This window comes from Euphorbia lathyris, chromosome 1, assembly GCF_963576675.1.
Source record: "Euphorbia lathyris chromosome 1, ddEupLath1.1, whole genome shotgun sequence".
In the NCBI taxonomy this organism is placed as follows: domain Eukaryota; kingdom Viridiplantae; phylum Streptophyta; class Magnoliopsida; order Malpighiales; family Euphorbiaceae; genus Euphorbia; species Euphorbia lathyris.
Window position 1 is genome coordinate 51,812,891 of NC_088910.1, and position 27,615 is coordinate 51,840,505.

The 27,615-nt window shown below is 38.2% G+C and overlaps 1 protein-coding gene across 1 annotated transcript; it reads right to left on the reverse strand.

The window, feature by feature from the left end:
* Nucleotides 1-18,360: 18,360 nt before the first annotated feature.
* Nucleotides 18,361-21,085, reverse strand: LOC136232592 (uncharacterized). The gene is made up of 3 exons (XM_066021826.1): nt 20,700-21,085; nt 20,305-20,427; nt 18,361-18,947 (listed from the first exon to the last, which is right to left on the reverse strand). The coding sequence occupies exons 1-3, from the start codon at nt 20,926-20,928 to the stop codon at nt 18,808-18,810; spliced, it is 492 nt and encodes a 163-aa protein (XP_065877898.1). The 5' UTR covers nt 20,929-21,085; the 3' UTR covers nt 18,361-18,807.
* Nucleotides 21,086-27,615: the final 6,530 nt, after the last annotated feature.

The following is a 27,615-nucleotide window of genomic DNA, read 5'->3' on the forward strand; positions in this document are numbered from 1 at the left end:
GGGGAGTCAGGGGTTTGCTCTGCCAGCATCCATACTGTATACTCCTTGATAAATCTTTTCGTCATTGCTGCCCAATCGGTCTTAACATACATCGGTAGTGACATGTACCACATTAACGGTTCACCCATCAACGAATTACAAAACAAGCTAGTGATCTCTTCTTCTTTAAAACCCAAGGGTGCCATAGCCGACAAGTAAAAATGAAGGTGTTCCATAGGATCCTTATTGCCATTATACTTGCTAACCCTCGGTAGCGGACGCTTGATAGGTCCAATCTGCATTGCGAAGCGCTCTGCGGCCCTGTCCTCGGCTCTTTGGTACTTTTCTAAGAATAAATCTGATAATTGATCCCAATCATGCTTGCAAGAGTCGGGTAATGAGTGGAACCATTCCAAAGGCTCGCCTATCAGCGAATGGTGAAACCACTGAGCAATCTCATCCACTCCGAAGGATTCGACAAACATATCGCGCATATATTCACGCAAGTGCACCTCGGGGTTTTCTCCACCACTAAACAGACCCAATTCTGGCACAATAGTCCGACACGACCCTTCCCCGGTCTCTTCGGCACTATCTTCATCATACGGTGCTCCATCGTCCGACCCTTCATCCATTAGTTCATCCTCTTGTTCTTCACCAAGGAAGGACACATACAGACCATTTCCCACATTATTCTTCTCATCGGAGTCCAACAACTCCTCTACGTTCTCCCCGAAGGATTCCATCACTACAGTTTCTGTCAAACCAGCTCCGATCACGCTCACCCTATGATTAGGCAATGGATTGCGCCTGACGGAAGGGTTTGCTGACGAAGGATCAGCTATCTTCTTCTCCTCAATCAAATCTTGGATTTCGTGTTTCAGCCTCTCGCAATTCTCAATCGTATGTCCATAACTGCTGTGGAACTCACAGTATCCTCTAGCCTGAATCTGCGGAGTAGGTTGAGCTTTGTTATACGGGGTAAGGGCTTTCAACAATCCCTTTTTCTGTAGACGCTCGAAAACTTTAGCATAGGTCTGATCGAACTTGGCGAACCGCCTCTTTTCAATAGCATTAAGATCAACCACTTTCATTGCTGCGGATTCCGTACTCGCGCTAGGCCCTCCGGCACTATATCCAGACTTCGTCCACTTGGTATAAGCTTTCTTCGGCTCCCCATCACCTTCGACAGTCAAGGCACAACTATACATCTGATTGAAATCCGTAAACGGCATATACCGCAACTCATTCTTGATATACGGCAACGTGTTGCCAGCCACCATTCGGATCTGATCCTGCTCGAGCAGCTTTTGTTTCATCACTGCGGCCTTAGCCCTCCATCTTTTCACAAAATCGGAAAAGGATTCCCCAGCCTGCTGCTTAGTGCTCTCTAATTCTTTCAAAGTGACCTCCAGCATGGTGTTAAAGCTATACTGAGCGATGAACGACTTTGCTAACTCCTTCCAATCCCTCTTTGTTACCATCGGCAATGCATGAAACCATGTGAGGGCAGCCCCCTCTAGATAGGTGTTAAACAGCCCCAGGACTTGATCCTCAGTCAGGATCGTGTGCTTCATCACAGCAACATACTGATTCATGTGAGCGGTGGGATCTCCAGTTCCATCGAACTTTTTCATGTCGGGGAGCCGAAATTTCAAAGGCAAAGCTGTTGCCGATAAACAATTCTTCAAGTTATAAAAGTCCTGACTCCCGGAACTTCCTCCGCGCAAGTCCTGCACTTCCTGTGTGATGAGTTGCTTCCACTCCTCTTCCTTAGCTTTCTCTTTCTCTAACTGTTTTCAGATATAATCCTGATAATCCTCCTCATTCCCAAAGGGCCATCGTTCACCTCATTCTCAGCATGCTTACTACCACTCTTGTTGTCCTTTAGTGCTAACTCGGCTAGCTGGGCCAAGATCGCGGCCAGCTGATCATTGATATTGTTCACAGAATTCTCCAATTCATCCACTTTCTCGTCGGTCGCAGACATACTGACGGAAGACTGAGTATGCCCAGACGAAGATGATTCAGAAGCCACAACTACTGATTCCGAACTATCTGCTCGTAGCTGATCAAACTGTCTGACAAGCCGATTACTCTCGCGGAACCACAACCGCTTAATGGTGACGTCTGCACGAACGGTATCCATTAGTATGTATGCATGATTTTTATATGCATGATTCGTGGTGTGTGCATTTATTTATTTACGGATATATAAGATAAGAAGAACAAACGTTAGTCTAATTACACGTATCACAACATCTCTCTTCCACCCTTATTCCTCCACACACTCGTTGGTCCAGGTCTCTTTTCTAGGATTTCGGTTTGGGGCTCACATTGCGGTCCAGGGGACGCGTGATGCCGTCGATTATTGCGGAAAAATAAATCATTCACCATACAACACAGTTCGTTTTGACGTATCAACGTTCAGTGACTAAGATATCGACCAAGCGGATTGTCCTTTCGGGATAACTCATCTTTTGTCATTTTGCGAGACGCATTAGTTTGGGTTTTGACTCCCTTTGAGTGCATCTCGGTTTTTCAGACGTGGTACGAGTTATCCTTTCAGTCCAATCGTTCGTTATTGTCGATGACTCGTTCCCTTTTGTTCGCGTGGGTTCGTGTCTCGATTTTAGATTACAACGGGATCTTTTGGATCTATCGAGAGACGTAACCACATGTTTATTTAGTGATGGAATCACTTTTGGATTTTATTTTAGGGAACGGACTCATCGCATAACGTGTTTGTTCTTAGCGTCGAGGATCCGTTTGCTCATTTTAGCTACGTGAAAAAGACGGCGAGTCTTATTTTGAGCGCACGGTAACCTTTCGGCTAGCAACAGTTCGTTGTTCTTCCCAATCCACGGGATATATCATCTTAGTGTGGTTATAGAAAATCAACGTTTCGTTGAATCGCATGCTTATTCAAAGCGAGGACATCACCGTTCTCTTTCCTTTAGGCACGAATTAAGCAAACACGTACATCGGGCCATATTTCTTACAGTTTTGGTAACGGTCGAAATGATCGAGTCGTTAGTCAAAACCCGCAGTCTCGTCCATATGGCGTAATTATATGGTTTGGCTTAATTCGGCTTCAAAGTTTTAAACAGGGTATACCCTCGTTCGAGGCACGTATTCAACGGCATTAGTTTATTTTCTTTAATTACTCTTGAGATTGACATATATCGTAGACTCGGAATGATTTTGGTCGTTTAGTTCATTTTTCGCTTTTCTTTTCTTAGTCACTTCTGCGAACACGTCCATTTCTCTTAAGAACGACACGGGGCATAACGTAAAAGCTCGTCTTTTATTCGGAAGGGACGGGCTACTTGTGCAAAACTTTTCACGTTACGACAGGGTCGTTTCAAACAGAAATGTTCTTCGTTTTCGTTTCGTTATGATCTCGTTTTATCCCAATTTATTTAAAGAATGCGAATAACGGCTACTGTTAATATAGTCTTTTGAATCGAAGTATAACTATCCTCAACACCAAACCGATTCATACTAATACGTGCTTACGTCGTAACGCATTTCCTGAACATGTGCCTTCGTCGGGACAAAGAAAGGGACAAGGCGGGCCGCACATGTTCATTCATATGAGATGACTAAGTCGTCTTTAGTTTAAATCGTTTCGATGTTTTAGGGTAATTAGTATGTCGACTCAAGAGTATATATTAACGCATCATTTCATTTTCTTTACATACTTTAGGATTTAGACACGTATCATGGCGATTTGAAAACACGAACTGATTCATTTATCACACCAAAAAATAGTAATGGGTAATCCTATGGAAACTTCTAAGGCTACTATATGCTGACACGGCTGATCGCGGGACCTCACAGGACCGCACAAATTCGCCCCTAACGAATGGATGGGGACCCTTTGGCGCCTTACTGTAAGGGGGAACTTACACTAGCCTCTTTCGAGCGACGAATGGACTCTCGCTAGAGGTTTCGTGGAAATTACCCAAAAGGTTTGCAATAATGCACATGAATGCATACGAAAAGAAGTAAAACGATCCGTCCCCGTTAAGGGCTTAATACACGCCTTCCGAAATCAAATTTCTCGCTTCCCCAGCAGAGTCACCACTTGTTAGACGAGGTGCCACGGCCTAATCTCCCGGGCGGACCGGGGGGTGGACAACTGTTGGTCCCTAGTAATTAGTTCCAAGGGGGGGTTAGGAACTAATATAACCTTTTTTTGCGTTTTGATTATGCTGACCTGAAGTTATTTTAAGAGTTAGTCAGCTCAGCTTTTGGTCAGCACGGCTGATTGTATAATAAGGCAGTTTTAGTACGATGCTGACTAAGACTGCTTTACTTGTGAGTTGGGAATTGACACTGTTGTGGTCAGCTTCCAGCTCAGCACTCAGACTTACTCAGTTTCAGTTTTAACAATTTATAAGCTGAGTAAATATAACTAACAATACATGCACATACATATATATATATTGAGAGAGAGTTCAGAAGTTACTCAGCACGACTTATCCTGGTTCGGCCTCTCTGCCTACGTCCAGTCCCCAGTTCCTCCTGGGATTTTCAATCCAATACTGAGCTCTTTCAAGGTAGAGCACAAAACCCTTTACAAGGCAGTGAGTATGCAAGAGTACGTCCTCTATTCGTCTACTCAACTCCTGCTAAGCACTACAACCCAGTACTTAGATTTTTCTACCACTGAATGCGTACAACCAAGCACTCAGTACATACCTCTCAATATTACTATTGATTACACACTTGTTCTTTTTCAGGTAAAGAACACTTTAGATGATTACAGACAATCAATCTAGCATTTACACAAAGAATAGAAAAGTTGGTGTAAGATCTTTCTTGTTTTTGAGTGCTTTGAATATCTTTCTCTCTTGGATTTTTCTTTTTGTTGCTTCTGTAGTTGTATCTTATCCAAGAACCACCATTGTCCTTTTATAGATGAATTTCTGGTGATTGAAATCATTTGAGGTGATTTAGCCGTTAAGTCCAAAACGACTCTTTTAGCAGACATCTTCTGGTCAGTTTCAGTCTGTTCCGCCATTTCCTTTCTCTGTTTGCTTCAGGCGTCAGATCTTTGTCTTCTTGCATCAGACTTGTCTTTTGTGTCAGTTGTCTTTTACCAATAATCCATAGACCCATGATTCTTGGAATTAGACTTCTATATTTTCGAGGTTTCAATTATTGGTGCAGAGGATCGGCAGATTTTGTCTTCTTGTCAACGAATCCTTCATTCTTATTCTGACTATAACTCAGCTTCGTTCGTTTCTGTCGAATGTACAAGTTTCATGCTGAGGTATTTCTTAGTCAGCTCCGTTCTGTATATTTTCTCAAGAAGGAGTCTTCTGCTTTGGTCAGCTTTGTTCGGGTGATTTAGAAGGAAGCTTATGATGCATGTTCTACTCTACTCAGCTTCTTTGTTCTCCCATGCTGAGTTCCATTTCACTCAGCTTTGGCTTTATGCTGACTTTTAACCTGTCTTACTTTATATATATATATATTTGCACTCAATATTGAACAAACTCATTAGTACAATTAAATCAAAGCATTTAAATTTAATTGCCTCTTAATCATGGATGATTTTGTCAAATCAAAATCTTGTGGAAAGGTGTTTCAACAACAACCTCATGGCGACGTAAGCGGTGATTGGCGCCGAAAGCAACCAATCGTGGAATCAAGCTGCTCGGCAGGACCGGAGCTCGGAGATATGGAAGAGTCGCCACCCACGAATGGGAAAATGAACACCGATCCCTTGCGGGAGACCGGTGTGGGTTCGGGAAACTTAGGTACGAGACGAGAAGGCTAGCTCCTTTCCGGAGAAAGGCTACTAGGCACCCCGACATCGCCCAGTTATGAACCACCGGCCTCCTACTCAGCATGTTAGGCGATAACGGACTAATCGTATACTTCTTTAAGTTTAAAATTCATTTGAAACCCTTTTCTTTCTCTTTTTAGAAACCGTTTTGAGCATATATTATTGAAAAGCCACATCAGTAAAGAATCACCCATTTATGTTTATACATACACAGAGAGGGGGAAGAAAGAAGTGATTTATTTACACCTGTATTAAATGTGATGTTGTGTGTTCATTCTACATTAACTTATTTTCTCCAAAATGAGTTCATTTACATGGTTCGCACCTTAATCGCCGTTGGAACGATTTAGGTGCGTTTTAAAACCCCGTTTGATGAAATTTACCCGAATCGCCGTTGGAACGACTCGAGTATTTGAAACGTTTGAGATAAAAACCTTTTAATGAGAAAACATGGTTTAAACATACAAGTCAATTTTATTTTGTACACATTCTTTGAGAAAATGATTCAAAACTCTATTATTCACAAAGAAAACGATTTTAATTACAATGATCATTTAATCCGCCTTTGGAACGGATTAAGGTTTTAAAACGTGGTGTTTTAAGAAACGATTTGAAATATTAACAAGAATGACTCTATTTATTTACATTAGAAATCTAAAAACTCATTAGTTTAAATAATTCAATTGAAAACTCTCTTTTTGTGATTTATTTTCTCCACTTATTTAATGGACTCTTTACTAGTTATAATTACCATAATAAACTCATTCAAACCACCATCCATATTCAAACAAAGTCCACTTGAAACATGGACCCATGATTAAGCCCAAAAGAATAAAGAAAGCAATCCTAACATATATATATATATATATATTTAAATCAAAAATAGAATATGAAAATAAAAATTAATACAAAAGGAACTATATGTATATAAAAATAATAGGTACAATATATCTATACTTTAAAAATGTGAAAATAGTAAGTAAATCCTATAACTAAGAAAATAACATTTATCCAAAAATAATTTCATTCAATAATCAAGATAACCCAAATATCCCAAAACTATATATATATATATACATAATTAATATAGTTTTAAATATGAAAAATGACACATACTAATATTTATCCATTATTTCTCAAAATATCAAGGAACTAATATTCAAAACATAGCCTAAATCAATAAAAAGGAAATACATATATATATACTTATACTCATATTGTAGAATAGAATAAAAATGATATACAAATATTCTAAAATAAATATATATGCTAAAGTTCTAAAATAATTTAAAAAACATATATTACGTAATTATAGATATATATACTAAGGATCAAAAGCTTAAAAGTTAAGAAAAAGGGACTGAAATAGCATTTTTTACATTTTGGCAGATTTACCGACGGAAAATCCGTTGGTAAACAGCATTTAGTGACAGAATTGGTAAATTACAGCAGCACTCCTAAATGTTTCCAGATTTATTCAACAGCTTTAAATTAAATCTAATTCAATCGTCTTGGATTTCCGAACTACCAAAAATGGATCATAGTCGAAAACGGAAGTTCCTAAAATGACGTTTTTATTTTAAAACATTATTTGGAAATTTCTTTTAAATTAAAATGTTATAATTACAACGTTTTTGATACCCGAACTACCTTTTTTATCGGACCACGGTTCGTATTGGGATATCAAAACGAGGTTTTTTTATTTTAAAACAAAACCGAATTTTATTCAACACGAAACGAAAATTAAAGAAATACGCTAATTAAATAAAATGTGACAAAATAAATAAATGACTAAATGAATAAAAACTATAGTATATAAAAAAATAAATAGGAGAAGAGAATAAATAAAATAAAATAAAGAGTCTAGTCCTCGGATAATACCTTGAATTCGGTATCTGACAGTCGAAGCCGATTGATTCCACGAACCGCGAGCTTCCGTTTTTTTATGAAAAATTTAGTAAAAATTGAACTTAGGTAATTTGGAGATTTTCAATTTTTAGGAAAAAAAATGTTTTCTCCTAAAAAAATCAACTTCTTCTCTCTAGAAAAAATATTCTAGTGTGAGAAGCTCTCCCTTCCTCCCCTTCTTTTTTTTTTGCATGGGGATCCGTGCCTTTTATAGGCAAACGGGTCCCCGGACCAATGGGCGACGCCCAAAAGAAATTGGGCGTCGCCCATTGGGGTTGGGCGGCCGCCCAACCTAGTGTTGGGCTACCGCCCAACATTTGTTGGGCGATCGCCCAACAATCGTTGGGCGATCGCCCAACGGCGTTGGGCGAGCGCCCAACCTCCGTCGGGCGCCCGCCCGACGACTCTCGGGGCGTGCGCACCCCGCGGCCGCCGAGCGCGCGTCCCGCGCCGCCGGACGCTCACACGTCGCGGCCGCCGAACGCGCGCTTCTCGCTACCGGGCACGTGCGCTCAGCGGCCCACGAGAGCGCGCCCCGTGCCACCGGATCCGGGCATTGCTCGGACGTCGAGAGCGTGCCACTTGCGGTGCGTCCGACGGACGCCGAGCGCACGTCCCGCGCCGCCGAGCGGGCGTTCGACCATTGTCGTCCGCGTGCCGGATGCCGCTAAGCACCGGCGCCGTGCCGCTAATTTTCCTTCGCTTATTATTCTTTATATATTTTTTGTTTTTCAAAACTTCCGGAATCAATCACTTCAACCGTCTTGTTTTCAGGTTTTCGTCACAGGTCCTCCGACTCAGTGTCTACAACGTGGATTGCCACATTCTCCACAAAATTTTCATCAAAAGAACTTTATTATTGTCTCTGGCTTGTCTAATCCCTAACCCTCCCCTATCTTTAGGTTGGCAGACTTCCTTCCAAGGAACCAGGTGGACTTTATTACCTTCATCCGAGTTTCCCCACAGGAAACGACGATTGATCTTATCAAGGCCATTAAGAACAGGTTCCGGCAGCTTACAAGCCTGCATTAAATGATTAGGAGCAGCACTATTCACAGATTGGATCAAAGTAAGCCGACCCGCCAAAGAAAGGGACTTAGCTTTCCAATTAGCACACTTTTTATTAGTTTTATCAAAGATCTCTTTAAACGAAGCCTTTGAAACCCTATCACTGTGGAGAGAAACCCCAAGATAATTGCCAAAAGCCTTGGTCAGAGGGATACCTGAAATCTCACTCAACTTCTTACAGACACTTTGGTTCATGTTTTTCGAGCACAACATCCTAGATTTCTGGATGTTAAGCTTTTGACCGGAAGCAGAACAAAAGTTAGAAAGGATATCCATAATCACACCAATTTGCTCCTCACTTCCATCCACAAAGATCATCACATCATCAGCAAAGAACAGATGAGTGATCGAAGGGCAGAATCTGTTCATGGAGACCAGATTAAGTCTTCCAAAGCTAACAACATCTTGGATCAGATGAGTGAGCCTTTCCATGGCTATAACAAATAAGAACGGGCTCATGGGATCCCCTTGATGGATACCCCGGGAAAGAGTAAACTCCTCAGTCATATCCCCATTAATTAGAACTTGAAAGACAGGAGAAGAAATACAAACCTCAATTAACTTTCTCCACTTGTCAGGAATCCCAGCTTTCTCCAAAATATCCAGAAGAAAGGTCCAGTTGATCCGATCATAAGCTTTTTCCAGGCCTCATAAACCCAGTTACCATTTGTATCCTTAATAGCATCAATCCGATTCCTTTGTCTTCTGAGAACCGTAGAAAGATGGAAGTACCTTGTATTGAGGTCTCCATCCTTGATCCAAGTTTTCCTTGATTTCGGAAACCAAAGTAACTCCTCCTGCTTCAGCACAGCTTCCAACTCATTCTGGAGGGATCTAAGAAGACAGCTCAGACTATGATCAAACCTGTTCTCCAAGCTACGTTGGATACCTTCCATTCTTCTCAGAATCTTCTGCCTTCTAATAATATGGCCAAAAGTGTTCTTATTCCAGCTCACCACATTGGTTCTAAAACCCTCCGCAGCCAATAAGACATCAGAATGAGGTTTTCAATTATCATGCACAAAGTTCTTAAAATCAGGATGAGATTCCCACGCCATCAGATACCTAAAGGGTCTCTCCCCTCTCGGCCGAGGAGCTCTCACCAACCTGAAAAGGATGGGGCAATGATCTGAATGACAGAAGGGGAGGTTTAACATGGTCGCCTCCGGATAAGAGCTCTGAGCCACAATATTAGCATAGACTTTGTCCAACAGAACAAAGGTACTATTACGCTTCCAGGTAAACTTATGCCCCGCAGCACCAATATTAGTTAAACCACACCCATCCATGTCTTTCTTGTGATTAAGACATCTATTGATATAGTGATTCCCACCCCCTCTCTGATCACTCATAACTGCAATATCATTGAAATCACCGGCAACAAACCAGGCATCCACCATATTCGTACTGAAAGAAGATAAGGCTTCCCAAAGACGCTTACGGTTTACCAGAATTGGATCCGCATACACAAAAGCAATAAAGAGGGGTTTATTCCCAGGGTAGGTCACTTTACTATGAATAAATTGTCTATCCATTTTAACGATATCCAACTAAACCAGATTAGGCTTCCAAAAAAGCCAAATACCACCAGCCCGGCCACAAGCCTCAGACCTGACACACTTCCAACTTCTAAATAACTTCACCACATCATCAGCTTTAGCTCCACTGATCTTTGTTTCCAAAAGAGCAAAACATGAAGGGTTAAACTGTTTAATCAAATCCTTAACATGGATGCGGGTCGCCTTGCTTACCGCTCCTCTAACATTCCAAACAAACAAATCCATCACAAGAGGAACGCAAAACACAGGCCCAAACAATCTAGACCAGATATTTATTAGGGGCTCCTACGAGCCTAGCAGAGGTACCACCAACCCCCCTTTTCTCTATGAACCCAAAAGAGGTTTGGCTAGTCTTGTGACTAGCCTTAAGTTTCTTCATATTCATCTTATTGACCTTCATGGTTTTCCCATTTCTAGCCTCAATATTGAGTTTAGAAAAACTAACCTCTTTATTTGACTCTGAACCTTGAAGAATTTGAACCTGAGGACAGATCTGGGACTCATCTTTAAACTCAAACAAAGGGTTGCCAGTCTCCACATTCTTCTCTATAGGATCAGCAGGTTCTAAATCTGGCATTTCCAACTCTGAAAGATCAACAGTAGGACCTGGGTCTTGCTCACCATCCACCGGAAGAACCCGAAAGCGAGATCCAGAACATACCTTCAAAGGGATGTCAGTAGCCCCACTTACCTTAGGGATGGAAATTTCCTTCTTCCCATAATCATTCTGGATCCGGATCTACTCATTACTAATGTCCGGAGGGAGATTTTGGGCCACCGGAGCTCGAGTCCTTCGTCTCCCAGATCGCTTAGCCACCATCCAAGGACCGAAATTCCTCACATCCTTATGGATATCCTCCTCCCTAGCCTTAACAGTTTCTCCTAACTCCATAGTCACCATCTTTCTTTTAGGGCATCCCTCATAAGTATGACCAAACATCCCGCATTCATAACAGATATTATGAATCCCTTCATACTCAATATAGTAGACTGTATGTTGAAGACAGAATTTAGACAAAAGTGGTTTTGCTAGGTCGATATCAATACATACTCTAGCAAATTTGTCTCTTTCGGCTCCAATAGTTGTTTTATCCACATGGTGGACTTTCCCAACAAGCCCAACAATTTTTTTTAGAAATATCTCATTGTAATATTCAATCGGTAGACCTGGGAATCTAACCCAAGTCAAAATCCTATTGACCGAACAGTCCCTAGGATTAAAGTTAGGAACCCAAGGTCTTAACGCAAGAACATGATTGGAAATAATGTAGGGACCCCCATTAATGACTGCTTCGTAATCCTCAGCTTGTGTAAACTTAATTACATAGTAATCATTCTCTAAATCAGTGATACTGATTTTCCCTTTCTTGGCCCACTGAGCTCGGATTCTCTGAGCAAAATAACTAAATCCAATTTTTTCCCTAGGACTGTTACAATTAAGGACAATTTCCATTTAGATCGAAGGGATCGTTTTTCAGCCGAGGACAGACGAATAACAGGGCATAAAGGATCCTCATGTTCCTCGTCTTCCACATCTGAGTCAGATAAAAACTCCTCCCAGTCTTCCTCTTCCATCCCTTCTATCAGGGAATTATCCTCCTCCACGATGCCCAACACAGTATCTTTCCAATTCATTTTCTTATTCCCCGGAGATGTACCTCCTTGAACCTCATTCATCATTATTTCCTTACTCCTAATTTCAATTGATGAGTTCAATTCTTCCGCAGGATCACCACAGACGCTTTCTGCCCGTTATGTGAATTCAAAACTGCATGGCTGGATAACCCATCCCCATCCTTAAAACCGGATCCAGCAACAAAGCCAGAACCGCTGCCAGAGAAAATGGCCGGCGCGGCTCTAGGCGGAACAGCCACATCTGCCGCCATCAAACTAGAGCCCACCACCAGATCCACCTTAGCCGGCGCCCCCTCCGGCCTCACACTATTAGATTCCGCTACCACAGTATTCCCTCCACTGGAAACTGCAGCAGAATAGCACCGCACAACACTCTCCTCTCCTCCTAACAGATCCGAACCAATCGCCTATGACGAGGAGATCTGCGTCTCCTCCGCCGGACGGGATGCCCGCACCGCCACCTCCATACCCGGACCGCCGTCCGACCTTAACCTCTCCCTCCGATCACCAACGATCTGCCGCTCCCCCACCATCCCCAACGCCCCTCGTGGCTCTCTTGTTTTCCTAAAAATATTGTTGTGCGGATTTATCGAAAGATAAATAAACGAGAATTGAAACACAGATTTACATGGTTCACCAATGTTGTGTTGGCTAGTCCACGGACAGAAAGGGAGTAGCTTTTATTAAGGAGGCGGAAAATCAGATTACAAATTAGGTTTACATAATAGAATATTTATAGTACTCAATCTAACATAAACCGACTTGGAACCCACGATGTCCCCACGATGTCTCTTCCAAGTAGAAAACCGAAAGCCAATACTAATCCGAATAGGAAACAAGATGTACCCATGTTGCTTCCTGTCGTAGTGTTTTATACTGATTCAAGGCATTACGACAAATATTTCATTCTTAATTAAAGTAAGCAAATCGACACATATAACCTAAGTGAACCCCGTCTTATTGGGAAGATGGTCTGGTACTAGATTCTTCCTCATGTATGGAGTGTGCATCACATTCTTCAAAGTCACTGTTTTCTCAGAAATGAAGTTCAATTTCAATATACTAATTCCAACAACAATGGTAGTGCAGGAATCACCCAACAACAATGTCCTATCCTAGATCACAACAGTATATGTTTTGAACCGAGCTCGATCATAGCAGAAATGGCGAGATGCGCTAGTGTCTACCCTCCACCATTCTGATCCATTTATAAGATTGATCTCATTTAGCATTGTTACCAAAAATAGTTCTCCGGTTAAGTTACACTAGAAGTAGTGGTTGACCTATTTTGACACTTTCATGTCATATGACTTGGTTTTCCGCTATTGAAGCAGAGAAATAAAGTATCACTCTTACATAGATGTTGTTATGGTCTGTTTTGGTTCATCTGAGGGTTCTAATTTTGATTGGTCTGAGTGTTGCGATCTGATTCGTGCGGTTCTGATTTTTAAAACTTTTCTAATTTAAGTTCTTGAACATCTGTTGTTCTATTAGTGTTGTTTGAGACAACAAGCACTTGTACTTTCTGGTCCATCTTTTGAGTTTCTCCTCAATACGAAGATGGATGGTCAAACTTTCCAGCAAAAACTCTTTAGTTTTACGCTTGAGAACATTCTAAAAATCCTTTTAGGAATATCGTTACTTGTCAATAGTAACATCAACTTGAAATTGTTCATCAACAGAATACGTTCTGAGATGATCTTGTTAGAATTTTTCTGGAATTCATGAGTTGTGCGTCCACGAGTTTGTCGTCGGTCCTTTGGAATTTTAGGTAGACAACTAAAATCACATTTCTTTGTGTTAGCCTCCTTATATCACACTTCCTCCGCAACACATCCCAAATATCCTTGACAAGTTTGTTCATAGCATTGTAGTAAACATATAAGTCACGAGTCATACCATTCAAGATGTAATTATAGAGAAAATCAATCTTTGTCCACTTATCAACAACATGCTTCTCAACCTCAATGGCAGTTTCAGTAAGAACGGGTTTTTCAGAACCGAGAACAGAAACTCTTTTTGTAGTAAGATAAAACATCATTTTTTATTTCCATCTTCGGAAGGGAGCCCCCCAAACCGAAATGTGTTGTTGATATTAGTCATCCCAGTAGTCTAGACGGTAGTCATGGCAGTAAGAAATGTCTTAAAATTATTGTTTCATAATAAATAAAGGAACGTAATTACCAATAAAAAATTTGGGGTAAGTCACGAATGAGGTCGTGCGCTTTAAGACGTTCCTAGAACTGCCTCTAAAATGTATAAGCAAACTATCAACCGATTGCCTCCAAGATAAAACATCTCATTCACGTTGTAATTACGTTTCAAAATTGCACGATACAAAATCGTTCAATAACCACACTCAGAGAGAAGAAAAACTGCTTAATATTTTCGAGATTGAAAGTATATATTTTCTATTCAACACTCGGTTTCAAATACGGAAGAAAAAAATGTTTACAGAAGTTTGATTAGCGGAAGATATTCTCTGTAAAAAAATAATGTTGGTTAAGACCCATTCAAAAATACTTTTGAAGAGTTATTCAAAAGATAATTCTTTAACAATTTAAAATATTAAATTAATTAATAAAACATAATTATTTAATTAAATAAAAAAATTCAAAAATATAAGTGTCCACATCACACCAACTCAATCTAGCTCGGTGTAAGGGGGACAATTTTTATAATAACATACCAAATGTAACGAGTTTGGATCACTATATATAATAGGGGAGAGTTACCATGTAATGAAGGGGAGTGAGCATGTAATTGTGATGAGTGGTGAATGGAACATTGTAATTGTCGTTGGTCGTGGGTCTCGAGTTGGTATAAGAAACACTATAGGAGGAGTGACTAGTCGTCTAGGACGACCTATGTTCTTTTCATCTTTAGTAGTGACCCCTCTATTACTACTGATGAGGCTTATGGATGTATTATTGTTGTTCATATTAATAAGATCATCCACAAATTATTCGTGTTTCATGTCCCTTATGTGTTGTTTGTTCCTATTTGTGAATGTTATGGTTTGTTGTTATGTTACGTATGTTGATGCTTGTACCTTATTATCCTGATATACGACATGTGTCTAATCTATATATGTGCCTATTGTAGATATTGTGAGTTATAGTCATTAGTTGGCTTGCCTCTAAAGGGAAAAGTAAAAGCCAAATGGTGTCAAAGAGTTGGCCCAATTACATTTGGTATCAGAGCGAAAAGTGATAGTTGGGAAAGCATCGTGACAATCTTTAAACATATTTAAGCCTCTAAAAAAATGTTTGGATAAAATTGAGATAGAGAATTTAACTTCTGACATGCTTTCCAAGTATGAGACTTTCATTCCGATGCTAAAGTATTCAACTGTCGAAACAACTAATGAGTCCTTCTTTAAGGATGTGGTGAAATATTAGGGCATCCAACGAGCATCGGCAATGATGGAGATGGACGATTTGTGAGAAACTTCTGGGAAAAATTATTCGGATTATTGGGGTCAGAAGTTTCCATGTCTACAAGGTACCCCCTCAAACAGATGGGTAAAAAGAACAATTTAATAATATGCTGGAAGAATACCTTCGACATTTTATCAATGCTAGCCAATGAAAGTAAACATTTCTTTTGGATGTGGCTCAAGTTAAGGGAGCTATCGAAACATTTTAAAAGTTCATGGGATCAATCAAACTTTCCAAATAAATTTAAGAGACAAATAATAAGCCTAAAAATTAACAAAGATAACTTTCCAATTATGCAACTCCATCTCCTTAAGGTTAATTAACTAATCTAATGCTTAATTGGTTATTTAGTAGAGGAATTGCAATGGGCTTTCTTTTCTAAAAAAAAATTGTGATTGAATTTGAAACTCAACAATGTCTATTTTCTTATTTTTATAAAAGTACACATAAAATTAAGGGTAATTAATTTATTAGTCCCTATATTTTGATAAAACACACTGTTTAGTCCCTATATTTTCAAAAACACATGGTAAAGTCCCTAACGTTTTTCTCAGTGAACTGTTTAGTCCCTAACGTTTTTCTCAGTGAACTGTTTAGTCCCTGCCGTTAGACTCTCATGAAGATTCTGTTAGTCAATTTGGATTTGCGTTCTTCTTTTCCTTTATTTTCCTTTCCTTTAAACTCTAATGCATCTGAAATCAATTTTGAATGTTCTTTTTCTTGATTTTCTTCTTAATCGTTCAAATTCGTAAGCATTGTATCGGTTCTTTTTCTTATTCTCCATACAAATAGCTTCTTCTTCTAAATTGGATTTCCTCTTCTGAAGTTTGAAGGTAAATAGTAAAGGGTAATTTCGTCATTTCTGAAGTCATAAACGGTAAAAAAATCTAACAAACAGACGGAAGGACTAAACAGTTCACTGAGAAAAAAGTTAGGGACCTTACCATGTGTTTTTGAAAATACAGGGACTAATAAATTAATTACCCTAAAATTAATGTAAGAAAATCAAAAATTTATTACAATTTTTCACTTGGGATGAAAAAGATGTTAATCTAATGAGCACGATACTATAAGTTGTATAATACAACAACACAAATGAAATTAATAAAGGCCTAATGCATACCCAGCCCTTTAAAGTTGTCCGTTTTGTTCATTTAACCCCCTCATCTTATGGGACAACCCTTTAACCCCCTAAACTCCATAAAAATGGTATTTCTCACCCCCTTAACTTGTCCAAATTTGTCATTTTACCCCTTCTCAACTCATCGAATATCCTATTTACCCCCTTAACTCCATAAAAGTGGTATTTCTCACCACTTATGATCCTATTTACCCTCTTAATTTCATAAAAATAGTATTTCTTATCCCTTTATAGTAGTAAAAAAAGTTGAATGGAGAAAGAACAAATAAAAAATACAAATAACAAGAACATTAATATAAACAAGTTAAATATATTATATGTAGGGATAATGTATATGATATTACTTTTTTTTTTTACAAAACTAAAAGATTAATTTTTTAATGTATATAACTAGGGGCAAATTTGGACTTTCATTTACAAAAACAGATGGAAGGATTAAAAAATTGATTACGATAAAACTTAAGGACCTTATAATAACATAATGGACTTACTAACGTGTTAAGTAAAAACGTAAGAACCTTATAATTATTTACCCTAAAAAAAAGAGGAATTATAACTTATAATACGAGTTGAAAGATTGGACTTTGAAGAGCCTTAAAGTCAAAGGACTATATTAGAGTTTCCACATTTTATTTGTGATTCATGAGAAGCAATTAATGGGTTGGGTTGGGTTGTACCCAAATAACATGTCCCTTTTCATTTAAACATGTTATTTAAGCATCCAACATCTAAATGACACGTGTCTTCTAATATTACTCCCACTTAGCTCTATGTTGTTGATGCCTCCCCATTTCCTGGCAAAATATCAGATTTATTGCTTTTACTTTACATAATTTGTTAATTTAGATCCTATACTTCTATTTAAGTACAATTTTCTCACATGTTATGTACATTAGTACATGTATCTTCTCATTAAACTATCATAAGATACAATGAATGACCTGATAGACTATATTGTATATAGAAATAAGATATGGTAAAATAATGATTTAATTATATTCATTATGTTTGTTTGGTTTGAAAGTAAAACAAATAATGTTATATCAGTTAATGTTGGTTTGAGTATTTAAAAGTTTTAGATGGTTTAAGTTGGATATTTTGAGTTTGAATCATGTATGAAGAAATCTTTTAAAGAGAGTCAACCTCAAAAAATATATGAATAAATTATATAAAAAAAGATATATATAATATTACTGCTTGGTTTTGAGAATACAAAAATGTAAAATTATATTTAAGGGTAAATAAAAAAAATAAATACATATAATTTTGTCTAGTTTGTCCGATTTGTAAACATAGTCCCATGATTTAAAAACTTGTAAACAAAAATCTATGATTTATGAATTTGTAGTTAAATAATACGCGAGTCTATTTTTCAATTAAAATACTCTTAAATTAAATAATTTTCAAAATCAGATCTTATAAATGAAATAATTTGTAAAATTTGTCATTTTTATTGCTTCAAATCACTTCTTTTTCATGTAAATAGCTACGACAATTTTATTTTTTCCATAGAATATTTGAGTTTGCAATCTGCGCAAATCATAGGTTTTTATTTATAAATTTTTAAATCACAAGACTGTGTTTCCAAAAAAAATTAAACCATATAATTTATCTTTATACTTTACCCTATATTTAATTTAATGTGTAAATAATAATTATAAAAATGATCGTATTTTTGTAACATAAAAACATATGACCATAAAACCACCTCAATTTGGAGCTTTAAAAAAATCTACATATTTTAACCCATCAGTAATCATACTCATCATTTACACCTCAAAGCAAACATTTATATGTTCACATACTTATCTTACTTTACTTTATTAACTCTGAAGAAATATTGATTCAAATATATTAAAACTGAAACAAAGGGACCTAAATAACATATTGTGTCAAGTACAAGGATGAAATGCAAATTCAAAGTATAGGACTAACATGAAGTACAAGGCATAAACATTGACTTTTTACCCTATTGCCTCTTCTAAATCCCTAAATCAGAGGCAAAGCAGCCCATAACCGACGGTTGTGTCATCAAATCAAGACTAATACTAGTTCCCTCTTCCAACCGGCGCTCAATTTATTGCTCTGACTGAATTAATATAATGTGTCCCACTGTTGGATATGGAACCATTTTGTATACTTTCTGAGGGGAACTAATATGCTTTACACCATAAAATGAATGTTCAAATTATTCAATTTTAGTCAATTCCTATCATCTGTATGACTCAACAATGGAAAACATTCGTAGCATTTTGATCCTCCTTGATGATATACTGATTATGGCAATTTGCAAGCAGGTGCATTGTCTTTTGGCTTGAAGTTGCCAAGCATTTCAGCAACACTCCTGCATCGACACTGGTTTCCAGGTCGAATCACATCCCCATAAACTGCCATTTCAATTATGTCAAGCTCCTTTTCTGAAAATTTATGAAAAATTAGAGGTTGAAGATGAGAAATTACAGATACATAGCAATGAAATGGTAAACATTCAGATTGCAACAAGGGTAAGGCCGGCTGTGGCCTCTATGGATTGTACAAATGGAACGTTGAAATCTAGCTTAAACGTGAATAGATGTCTAATCAAGGATGTCTTCTGTTCAATAGTATGACTTTGTAATCATATTACAATTTAGGATGCACTTGTTGATCTGCAACAGACATAGATGACAATGAAATGCCAGAACTAATATGATTTATACGAAATCAGACAGGTCCAACCTATTATTTTGAATAATGTCAGGAATAAGTATTCGGTCATTCTCAGTCACAGATTGAAACAATGGAAAGGACAGAGCGACACAACTACACACCATTCTTGAATTATATTCTAATTAACCTTCACAATCCATGGCTCAAAAAGAAATTATGCAAGCGAGACCAGAATTTCTCATAGATGCAGAGAAGATAGGTAACAAAGACATATAGAACTCCAGGACTCTTAATTTTTGATACTACGTGGTTAGTTTCATTAGAGTGCCCATAAAAGGGGTGAGAAGTAAAGAACACATGGCTGGCTACTAAATGGATGACTGATAGCCTTATGAAAGAAATAATTTCTTGGTCAGAGAGCATCTAACCTCACAACTACAACCACAACCGAAATTGCCCAGTTTGTATATTAAAGGTAAGCAATGTAATCACAAAAGGTCTGTGTTTGCGGCCTTCAAGTTATTTAAAAAAAAAAAGATCAATCTTTAATTGCCAACAGATGAAAATAAAATCATTTCTAAAATATTACGTTACTGTAGAATCAACACCACGTTCCCCGAGAAGCATCCAACTGTCAAAATCAATGAGTTTCAATTGAAATATAATCTTCAAAATAAGATGACTGACATCTAAATTTTCAAAAGAATTTCCTATAAATATCTAGATACGCCTCTTTTTATTGATAAAACCAAAACTGAAATCATGCCACACACCATCTGGCGAAGGCACATATTTCTTCTATAACTGCCCATTTAAGATTAACTTGACAACGACTATATCTTAGACTGTTTAATTTTAGTTTGCTAGTATATGAGTGTGAGTCCCCAAAATACATAAAAACCAAAATCAAAAGAATTAAAAGAAAGGGCAGAAATCGACATAGTATGAAAGTATGCAAGTAAAACATAATGTGACAATAACCAGATTATAATAAAAGCTTTTGGTTCAAGTGGTTCTTTCACATTATGCAAGTCGTAAGTTGCACCAAGCAGAATGCTAAAGACCGCAGAGCAGAAAATAATAAAACATGGTAAAAAGAAAGAAGAAAGAGGGAAGAATAGATACCAGTGAAATTGAGGTCACAGGAGTAACCTTTCAACTGAGTTTCATTTAAACCATCTTTATCAGACTTGTAGTTGTTAACCCTTGTTTGAAGAATTTGACAATTTTCAGCTATAGATTCACCTCCTAAACAACAATCAGATACAACCACAACAATGTCAATGTCAGACCCAAAAACAATTCCCACAGTAATCTACCCAAATTAATACCATGAAAACAGAACATAATTTCATGAGATCAAATCAACAACACCACAAAATCGAAAAGAAATTCTCGAAATTCTTAGAGTAATCTGAATGCCAGTTTATCAATCAAATTTACCCCCAAATAAAATCTAGAAAGACCCAATTTTTAGGGCTATGTAAAAGGAACTTGGAGATGGGGATGGGAAGTAGAACCTTTGGAAAAAGGAATGATGTGATCGTACTGGAAGCAAAGGCAGCCATTGCAGTTGCACAAGCGCTTACAGACAACGTTGCCGGCGGCGTCTCTGCGCCAGCGCTCAGGGTGTCGACCTGGTACAGTGTCAGCTTTGGCCCAACACAACTTTTTTGCTTTGTGGTCGAAGAATCTGGGCCTCGCCTCCCCATCGCCACTTGCAGAACGGGGTGAGGGGGAGGAACTCATATTTTCTTCCTTTCTTCCAGAATTTTCACTCCCAAAAGACGCATTGTTTTATTCTTTTTTTCGCTGGATAAAGTTTCTATTTTCTAGATTGTAGTGATAAAAAGGAATAGTAATAGGATTTGAATCTCAATAAACAACGAGTTTAAAAAAAAAATTCAGTATGAAATTATGATTTCCCAAGCAGAATGGATTGAGAAAGATGAAATTCATGATTGAAGTTTTTTTTTTCTTTTTCCAATTGTGGCGTAAATTGTTTTTTTTGATCTTAATGGTAGGGACGAAACCCGGAGCACAACAAAGAACAAGCTGAGTGATACTAGTCATCTTAGGATGACAAGTACTACAAATATCAGAAAATAAGATATGCAGGATGCCTGCAGGGGCACCTCACACTCGTGAAGACCCAGGATAAACTTCCTGCGTAATTCGTCATCCAGTCCGCGGCACAGTTACTTTTGCGGAGAACATGAATCAACCTAACATCTTCCCAATCCTGTCTTAACAACCTTTGACACTCATCAATCAGCCAAAAGAACCTATGCCTATGATTCTTACCATTCTTCACCAAATCCACAACCACAAGCGAGTCCATTTCGAATACAACTCTACGGAAATGTATACCCCAAGCAAACTTCAACTCGAAGTACAGATCCCATAGTTCCGCAAGCACATCACTGCAAATACCTAAGTTAACAGCGAACCCTCCTACCCAAATTATCATCATAAATATAAATTCCAGTTTACATAATTAAGTAAGATAAAGAGAAATTCCATTTCTTTGTATAGTTTATCGGATTCTACTTTATGCATACAATAGAACTCACACTGACTTGTCATTAATAGTTTTTAGAGCAAACAAAACTTATATTATTTTATTGAGGCATTAATATACTCATCAATAACAATAGTTAGCCAATCTGTTTAATCTGTTTTATAAAAAAAATAGAAGCTAGTATTGGAAAGAGCATACCTAGCTATTTGGTGTGCTACTCTATTCGCTAGTCTAGAAACAAAAGACATAGAAAACATCTTATTTCTTAACAATTCCTTACAATCCTCAACGATATCTCCAAAGACTGAGATATCTGTCTCATTAGAGTGGATCCTACTACCATCTTGGCGTCCATCTCAAATTGTACGGTATCAACCTCAAGGTCTAATGCCCACATTAAACTCGATCGCAATGCCACAACTTCTACTATCTTCGCCGAATGAATTCCAGCAATCACACCACACGCCCCGGCCATAAATCCGACATCTTCGCATCGTACAATAGCCCCCCCATCCCATCCATAGCAACCCGACTCCTAGAAGACTGCTCCGTCAATATTACCCTTGAGCCGACCTCTACTTGGTCTTAAGTGATAAATAAGATAATTTTATTTTTTCCTAAACTTAATACATCTTTTGTCCCCTAAACTTATTCAAAAAACTTCATTGACTCTAAACTTTTAAAATGTTTCGTTAACTCCATCTACTTGCTTAAAATGTCATGATAACCCATTCAACTTGCTTAAAATGTAGTCAATTAATCACTAAGTAGGAAAGAAGTAAGTTGCACATGGAAGGTATGTTGAATGCGCTTTGGAAAAGTAAAACAACAAAGGTCGGCGTATGAGTTTCTAATATCAGAGAAGAAATGTTTTAGAGTTGAACACGTAAAAATTTCTTTTTAATATGTTTTAATATATTCTGTAAATTATGGAATAATTTTTTAAGACGCGTGCAACACCTTATGTTGAAACACCTTTCCACAAGATTTTGATTTGACAAAATCATCCATGATTAAGAGACAATTAAATTTAAGTGCTTTGGCTTAATTGTACTAATTCGTTTGTTCAATGTTGAGTATAAATATAAATGCAAAATGAAATAAAATTAAGACAGGACAAAGTCTGAATGAAGACATTGCATAAGCTGAGTAAAGAGCAACAGAGCAACTCCGCATCATACAAGACAAGTCATCTTCAGAACAACAGGCTAAGAGTGAAGATGATCTGAGAAGCTGAGTAAAATGGAACTCAGCATAAAAGAAGAAAAGTCTGCTTCAGAACGAAGTCTTACAGAACGAAGCTGACCTTGGAAGCTGAGTTAAAAAGGACTCAGAACGAAGTCTGACAACAATCAAAGGCAGTGGATAACGAAGTCAAGCTGAGTTATCTTCAGGACAGTATGAAAGGTCCGTTGGCTAGAAGACAAAGACTGCCAACCCTCTGCGCCAATAATAGAAATCTCGAAATTACGCAAAAGCCAAATTCCAAGATGAATGGGTCAACTGTCCGTGGCTAAAAGACGAACTGCCGCAAAAAGATAAAGTCTGCAGGAAGAAGACAAGCCTGACGTCTGAAGAATTCAAGATTCAGGATTGGCCTGCACATCTGAAGCTGACCAGAGATTTGTCCCCTAAAAGAGCCGTTTTGGACTCAACGGACAAATCAAATTTCAAATGATTTGTCTCCTACGTTTCAACTATAAAAGGGACAAAGGTTTCATTTGGAAGATGGCCGGTTTACAGAAAATCACAAGTGAGAAAGATACAAATTAAAAGCACTCAAAAATAAGAAAAAGATCTTACACCAAACTTCCATTCTTTGTGTAAATGCTAGATTGATTGTCTGTAATCATCTAAAGTGTTGTTTGTTTGAAAGGGAACAAGTTTTTATCAACTGTAATATTGAGAGTGTATGCTGAGTGCTCGGTGTTGAGTACTTAGTGGTAGAGAAAATCTGGGTGTTCGGTTATAGCATTCAGTAGGAGTTGAGTAGACGAATAGAGGAAGGTACTCTTACATATTCAACTGCCTTGTAAACGGTTTGTGCTCTACCTTTAAAGAGCTCAGTATTGGATTCTAAAAGCCCGGAGGACTCTAGGGACTAGACGTAGGCAGAGAGGCCGAACCAGGATAAGTGATACTGAGTAATCTCTAACTCTATATATATATATATATATATATATATATATATATATATATATATATCTGTATGTGTTGTATGGTAAACTTACTCAGCATCTAAATTGATTAAGCTGACTCTGAGTAAATTAGAGTGCTGAGTTGAAAGCTGACCTCTGTAAGTGTCAATTCTCAACTCACAAGTAAAACAGTTCTAGTCAATATCTGACTAAAGTTGTCTTACGCTACATTCGGCCAAGCTGATTAAAAGCTGAGCAGACAAAGTCACCAAAACTGTTAAGTCAGCATAAATAATTAACGAAAAAGTTATATTAGTTCATAACCCCCCCCCCCTTGGAACTAATCACACGGGACCAACAAGTGGTATCAGAGCCTAAGCTCACTACTCTAAGATATAACTATCTTGAGCGGATCCCCATAAATGGCTGAGAACAGCACTCGTTTCCTTCCAGGAAACCAAACAACACAGATACTCCCTGAGGGATTATCAATTACTAGGCCTCCCCTATTCTTTGGATCTAATTATACATTCTGGAAGAATAGGATGAAAAACTTTATTCAAGCCACAAACATGAGTGCATGGCTTGCAATCGTTCAAGGTCCACATGTGCCATATAAAACTGTTAACGATGAGAAAGTTGTTAAGAGCGAAGCTGAGTGGACAGAGGATGACCTTAAAAAATTACAAAATAATGCTTCGGCTATAAATATGCTTCATTGTGCTTTAGATGCTGCAGAATACAATAAGATTTCAGGTTGTGAGTCAGCACAGGAGATTTGGAAGAAGCTGGAAGTGACTTATGGAGGCACAAGTAAAGTGAAGGAGTCAAAAGTCAATCAGCATATGAGACTCTACGAGCTGTTCGAGATGAACGAGAACGAAGACATCTCAGAAATGAACTCAAGGTTCACAAACATCATAAATGAGCTCAAAAGACTTGGAAAGAACTTCACCGAAGAGGAACAGGTGAAGAAAATCCTGAGAAGTCTGCCCAAAAGCTGGCAAGCAAAGAAAACAGCTGTAGAAGAAGCTCAGGACTTGACTACCTACAAATATGATGAGCTGATCGAATCCTTACTGTCCCATGAGATCTCTATGAAAAACTTTGAAGCTAAAGAAAAGTCCGAAGATAAAAAACAAAAATCACTGGTGATGAAAGCTGACTCCACAGAAGCTAAGTCAACTGATGATGAGGAAATAGCTATGTTCACAAGAAAGATGAAGAAGCTGTTCAGAAGAAATGACAGAAACAGCAAACGGCCATATAAAAGAGGAGATAGGTACAAAGCTGAGTCCAGTGACAAATATAAGAAGGATAGTTCCAAGTCTGTCACATGTTTTGAGTGCCACCAAACTGGGCACATCAAGTCAAGTTGCCCAAACCTAAAAAGGGATAAGAAGGGAAACATGAAAGCAATGGTAGCAACATGGAGCGACAGTGATGAGTCAACATCATCCGAAGTGGATGCAAATGAAACTGCAAACATATGCTTCATGGCCGATGATGCTGATCACTCTCAATCTGAGCAAGCTGACCTCTCTGATGAAACTGACCAGGAGGAACACAACAATGAGGTAACATCCTTACTTTTTCTTAGAAACGAAATGGTAAATGCCCTGGGTGATCTATATACACTAACTAAGAAGTGTAACAAGAAAATCAAATCACTCAGCAGGCGGTGTGACGAGATTGAAGAGGTCAAGCTGAGTGACCTCAGATATCTCCTTCAAGACAATTCAGATTTACATAGCAACATTCAACTAATGCACAAGTTTGTCACGGAGGTCCAATTTGAGTCAAAGAAACTTAGAAAGGACGTTACAACCCTACAGAGTCAAGTAAAAGGCTTAAATAAAAATAAATCCCATGCTGAGTACGCAAGTACTAGTCAGCATAAACAGTTCACCCAATGTGACTGTTGCGGGAAAAGGGGACACACAAAAGATGTGTGTTGGTTCAACAAGCGGATTGTCTAATGTGACTTCTGCGGAATAAAAGGACATACTACTAAGGTATGTTGGCATGCTCAGCATAACAATGCCCAACATCACCCTCAAAGGGTAATTTATTGTGACTTCTGTGGTAAAAATGGCCACACTATAAAAGTATGCGTCACAAACTAAAGTATGACTTTGCACCCGTTTATACTAACAAGAAAGGACCCAAAAAGAATTGGGTACCTAAAGATGAATAGTTTAAAATGCAGGTTAGCTTGACATGCGTGGAGAAGTCAAAACTTTGGTACATAGACAGCGCATGCTCAAGGCACATGACAGGTGATGAAACACAATTCATCACATTAGAGCTTAAACGATGTGGTAATGTAAGCTTTGGAGACAATAAGAAGGGTAAGATAGTCGGCTCAGGTACTATCGGAGGTAACCCAACTATTGAGTCAGTCTCCCTAGTTAAAGGTCTCAAATACAATCTGCTGAGTGTAGCTCAGCTTTGCAAAAGCGACAGAAAGGTTGTATTTGATGATACTAAGTGTCAAATACTCGAGGGAAATACAAATGAATAATTTTAACTGCCCCTCGTGTAGACAATGTATACATGCTAAATGTAGAAAAATAGTTTTCTAAAAACATATGCTTAGTGTCTAAAGAGGATAACTCTTGGCTATGGCATAGAAGACTTGGGCATGTCAGCATGGACCTTCTTGCCAAATTAGCTAGAAAGCAATTAGTTGAGGGCTTACCCAAATTAAAATTTGAAAAAGATCAATTATGTAAAGCTTGTCAGCAGGGCAAACAAACAAAGAAGTCATTTCAAAGTAAAAACATTGTCTCAACCAAGAGACCATTGGAATTACTACACTTGGATCTTTTCGGACCTATCCAGCCACTCAGCTTGGGAGGTAAGAAATTTTCCTTGGTCATTGTAGATGATTTCTCTCGGTATACTTGGATCATCTTGCTAAGCAGCAATGATGAAACTTTTGAGATGTTTACCACATTGATTAAAAAGCTTGAAATTGACAAAGACCTAAGAGTAGCTCATATTAGAAGCAACAATGGTGGAGAATTCAAAAATCAACAGTTTGATGAATTCTGTGAAACCAGTGGTATTGACCACAATTTCTCTGCTCCTAGAACACCTCAACAGAATGGGGTTGTTGAAAGGAAGAACAGAACAATTGTCGAAATTGCTAGAACCATGCTGAATGAAAATAGGCTTCCAAAATACTTCTGGGGTGAAGCTGTCCACACAGCATGCTATATTCTCAATAGGGCTCTAGTTAGACCTATTCTTAAGAAAACCCCATATGAACTTTGGAAAGGACGAAAGCCCAACATTGGCTACTTTCGTGCCTTTGGGTGTAAATGTTATATACTCAACACGAAAGACAATCTAGCTAAATTTGACCCCAAAGCTGACGAAGCAATCTTTTTAGGGTACTCAACAAACAGCAAAGCATATAGAGTCTATAATAAAAGAACTCAGGTTGTTGAAGAGTCTGTACATATTGAGTTCGATGAAGCTGACCCTACAGGAAAGATAGCTCAGCTCGAAGAAGATGAACCAAGCTCAGCTTCCGCTGATCAACCAGAAGCCTCTGTGTCATCAATACAAGGGCTAACCAAAGGTAAACAAGAAGTTGAAATTACATTTGCTGACCAATATATTCCTGTAGAGATTGTAGAAACACCTGTTCCAAACGACTCAACATTACCCAGGGAAATAAAAATTCCAAGAGGACACTCAGAGAAATCCATTCTTGATGTTGCTGACAACAAGGTAATGACAAGAGATCAGCTTCGGAAGTATCTAGGC

Excerpts from the sequence above, each read along its gene's own strand:
- LOC136232592 (XM_066021826.1), bottom strand. The coding sequence starts at position 20,928 with ATGAGTTCCTCCCCCTCACCCCGTTCTGCAAGTGGCGATGGGGAGGCG. Across the intron at positions 20,428-20,699 it reads CATCATTCCTTTTTCCAAAG|GAGGTGAATCTATAGCTGAA; the intron begins GTTCTACTTCCC and ends ATTGTTGTTTAG. Across the intron at positions 18,948-20,304 it reads CTGTGACCTCAATTTCACTG|AAAAGGAGCTTGACATAATT; the intron begins GTATCTATTCTT and ends ATAAATTTTCAG.